Here is a 3556-nt window from a genome sequence, read left to right on the forward strand (position 1 = left end):
GGCTCTAGGAGCCAATCATTACATATCTACATAGCTTTACTGTAGGTGACTTATAGTTTGTATTAGAAAACCAAGCTAAGCATACATATAAATACAATCAGTGTTAAACGTACCCTTAATTGAGTACTTTGTCCCCAGATGTTCTTTGTTTCGCTCATCACAATCAAGAGCCTTTTGCAAAATAAACGACCTGGCGACGATGGTACGAAATGACACTGGATGAATATGTGGATTCGCTGCCAAGTCGTACTCGTCAACGAAGTACACCAGAAAGATGCACGTTGGGCCACACCCGATTTAATGATGACGAAACACTGACAACACGACATAGCATGCGCGTAATCATGACGAAGTGCACGTCAGCGCAATGTAATCTGAGCGACGTAGAATGTGCGTGTCGACACCATATATTAACATGCGAAATGAGCATTTTTAGCAACTGTATCGGTCGATGGCGAGCATACAATGTTAGATAAAATTAAACTATCTCCTACAATAACACTGCCAGTGTTGACGGCTAATATAAAGAAGTGCATTGACGAGCGGCTCGTCGAAAACGTATCGATCACCCCTGTGGCTCTGTTTGGCATTATTTGCGAGAAAATATCTCGCCTTACGCTCCGAGGACCTCCGCCGAAACATAGTCGAGTACAGCGTTACACCAAAAAATGGCGTAAAGCTCATAAGAGAGATACATTTCAGCCAGTGATTGACCTTTGTAGCCAGTATATGCTTGACAATGTGGAAAATATACCTGATGATCCCAAGAGAATGATAATACTTTGTAACTCCCAGCACGACGACAACATTTGTGTTGTTCCTACCGTGGGGGATGGGTCTGCTGCACTCCCATTTCGTATTATAGTTCCCATTTCGTATTAGAGTCACTTGTTATTCATTACTAGAAACGTATGTTGAAATGTAAAGCGATCCACGCTGTACGACAATCAACAGCACCCATTGTACAGTCAAACAAAAATTTCCTGTATCCGTTTTGGATTTTTAGATTGTCGGGGCAAGTTGTTTCCTTGAACTTTCTTTGTACGTCGCAACGGAAAGGAAACAATGTTGAGTGGTACATTGCGTTTACAAAGTACATTATTCGAGAGGTATTTTTTGTTGGTAATTTTTACGCCGGATTTCGTGATATCTGACGCGGATAACGCACAATTTAACGCGTGTAAAATTGCATTACCTCGCTCCAAGTTCTTGATGTGTTGGTTCCACGTATGTCAAAATATGAAAGATCGATCTAAAAGGAAGTTGGAGGGTGTGATTATAGACATGATATTTCGCGGCCTGAGCAACCTGCACTATGCGCAAAATGAGAATGAATACTTTAGAAGAAGGTCATTCATTCTAGCTTCGTGGCGCGCAGCATCAGATTTCTTTGTGATCCTTTCCGTAAATTAGCAGATGATATTATATCTCAGTGGATTGCACTCTCGGTTTAGCATGAGGCAAGCTTTCCACACACCTCCGGGGTACGCGGCAACGAAAAACCCTTAGAGCAGTATCATAAATTTCTCAAGTTAGTGAAGAAGTCTAAGAGAACCCACCCATAAAAAAAACTCGAGAAATTAGATTAGTCGCGCCTCGTTTTCGCTACCTCGACGGCTACTTTCAAGAGCACACTCATGTTTCGCATCGATTAAACGCCCTGTACTCTTTGACAATACGGAAGCGAGAGCTTTCTGCGACATTGCTTGCAGCAGCTGATGTGATTCCAGCCCAACTAGTCCAAATACAACATATTCCAAGAAGGCGGTATGGTGATCCAGAGAGCAGCTCGTCTGATGATTTTTTCGTGGAGCCAAAAAACCAAAATCTACCGTATAAGTCAATTCATATAGTGTGTATGCAGTGGCAAAGTATGCCGGAAAATGGATGGCTCGTTAACGCTATTTCGCGTACATATGGCTGTCGTTTTAGTGGAAAGTTTGATGTGTGTGTTCATATAATTCACGCTACACAGGAATTGCGACTTCCCTGCCACGGAATGCCTTGTCGAGAAAGTACATTTGTTACTGTAGGATGACAGCGCAAAAGAGAAAGGAGAATCAGACATGGAAGCCGCAGTCAACATGACCTAGCGGTCACGCCAGCTAATCTACAGGGAAATAAAAACACTGTGCAAACGGTTGCTCACAGGCAAATGTACGGTCCATGGCTGCGTTGCCCTCCGGCCGAGCAGAACAGGGAATTACAAAATAGCATATCCATTCCAAGCACTTTTCCAGATTCAGCGGGATTATTATTTTTCTATTTTGATCCCACTGAATTTGATGATGGAGTTGAAGATCAATTCGGTGAATATGACAAAACGGGTCACACACCACACGATCAACCGTTTGAATTGAATTTGTCCTGACGCAATTTGAAACCGAAATCTTATGACAGTCGTACCTCAACTTCATACCGTGTGAACATTAATCGTGACGACCACAGCACCGACACATCATTTTACTTTTCGAAACACAAACTATTGGTCCCTGACAAACATCCATGTTGAAGAAACCTTTAGAGCTGGTGGTGGCCGCGAGAATACAGTGAATCCGTTTAGGCGTATCTCTGATATCCACACAGCCAGTAAACGGCAAAGAAGTACGCATCGTGCTTCTTCTGCTCACACTAAGCGACGCAACTGCTAATACCATCACGATAATACATATCTTGATTCTGGGACCTATTTCGGTGGCCTTTCATGCATTCAATGCACATAAAGTGTCTGCTTTAATTCCTCCTCCATCATGAATCAATGTAACAACCCTCTGACAAGAGTATTGTAATGAGTGGGGAGCTGATACCGAGATCCCACTAAACAGTAGCTGAACGGCCACAGCGAAGATGGCAGCCGATTCATCGCTGTGTGCAGTAAGGGGATTGCCACGGATTCGAAGGATTGCTGATCTTGAAGAACCGCCAGACAATGAAGTGAGTGGGCCCTTAAAGTTGACGGAGGCGTGTCGCCCGGGATCGACCGGAACTAAGGTACTGGGTATCACTGGACGAGACTTCGGAATTTGCCGAACAGAGCACACTGGGACGGGACTTTCGAATTTGCAGCGTGAAGCGCACTGGGCGCTTACTTCCGCATTTGATACAAGGGACGCAGAAGACGCGGAGACAGAACTGAGGAGGGCAGACGAAGTCATTCAAGCAGGACGAGCAGCAGGGAGGACAGTAGACGAGCAGACAGCACGAGCTCCGCTGGGAGGTGGCGAGACGGTCAAGTGCCGCGGACCAGGCGAGGAGCAAGTGAACGAGACGAGTAGACTGGGAGCGAGCAGGAATTGATGGAAGCTGGTCTGACGAGAACTAGCGAGTGTATTAACTGAGTAATAAATAAGAGACGGGCGCATTGGGGCGTACGGATCCAGCGCGGTGACAAGTAGTTACCGTCAGCGAACGAGTCTTCATTGAGCTGAGCACAAAAGGACGGCCGCAGCTCAGCTATACGACTTGCCTAACAGCCGGGCAAGAAACGTGGCCTGTTACAGTATGTAAGTAAGATCGTGTATCCAAATGATTGCACCATGTCGATCCACCCCGATAA

General features: G+C 45.2%; 1 protein-coding gene across 1 annotated transcript; it reads left to right on the top strand.

The window, feature by feature from the left end:
- Window positions 1–2847: 2847 nt before the first annotated feature.
- PPTG_11662 (hypothetical protein) lies at window positions 2848–3297 on the top strand (the record flags this gene model as incomplete). The annotated part of the gene is made up of 1 exon (XM_008907788.1): window positions 2848–3297. One exon carries the CDS (start codon window positions 2848–2850, stop codon window positions 3295–3297), a length of 450 nt encoding a protein of 149 aa, XP_008906036.1.
- Window positions 3298–3556: the final 259 nt, after the last annotated feature.

The sequence above is a fragment of the Phytophthora parasitica genome (assembly GCF_000247585.1).
Source record: "Phytophthora parasitica INRA-310 unplaced genomic scaffold supercont2.27, whole genome shotgun sequence".
NCBI lineage: Eukaryota > Oomycota > Peronosporomycetes > Peronosporales > Peronosporaceae > Phytophthora > Phytophthora nicotianae.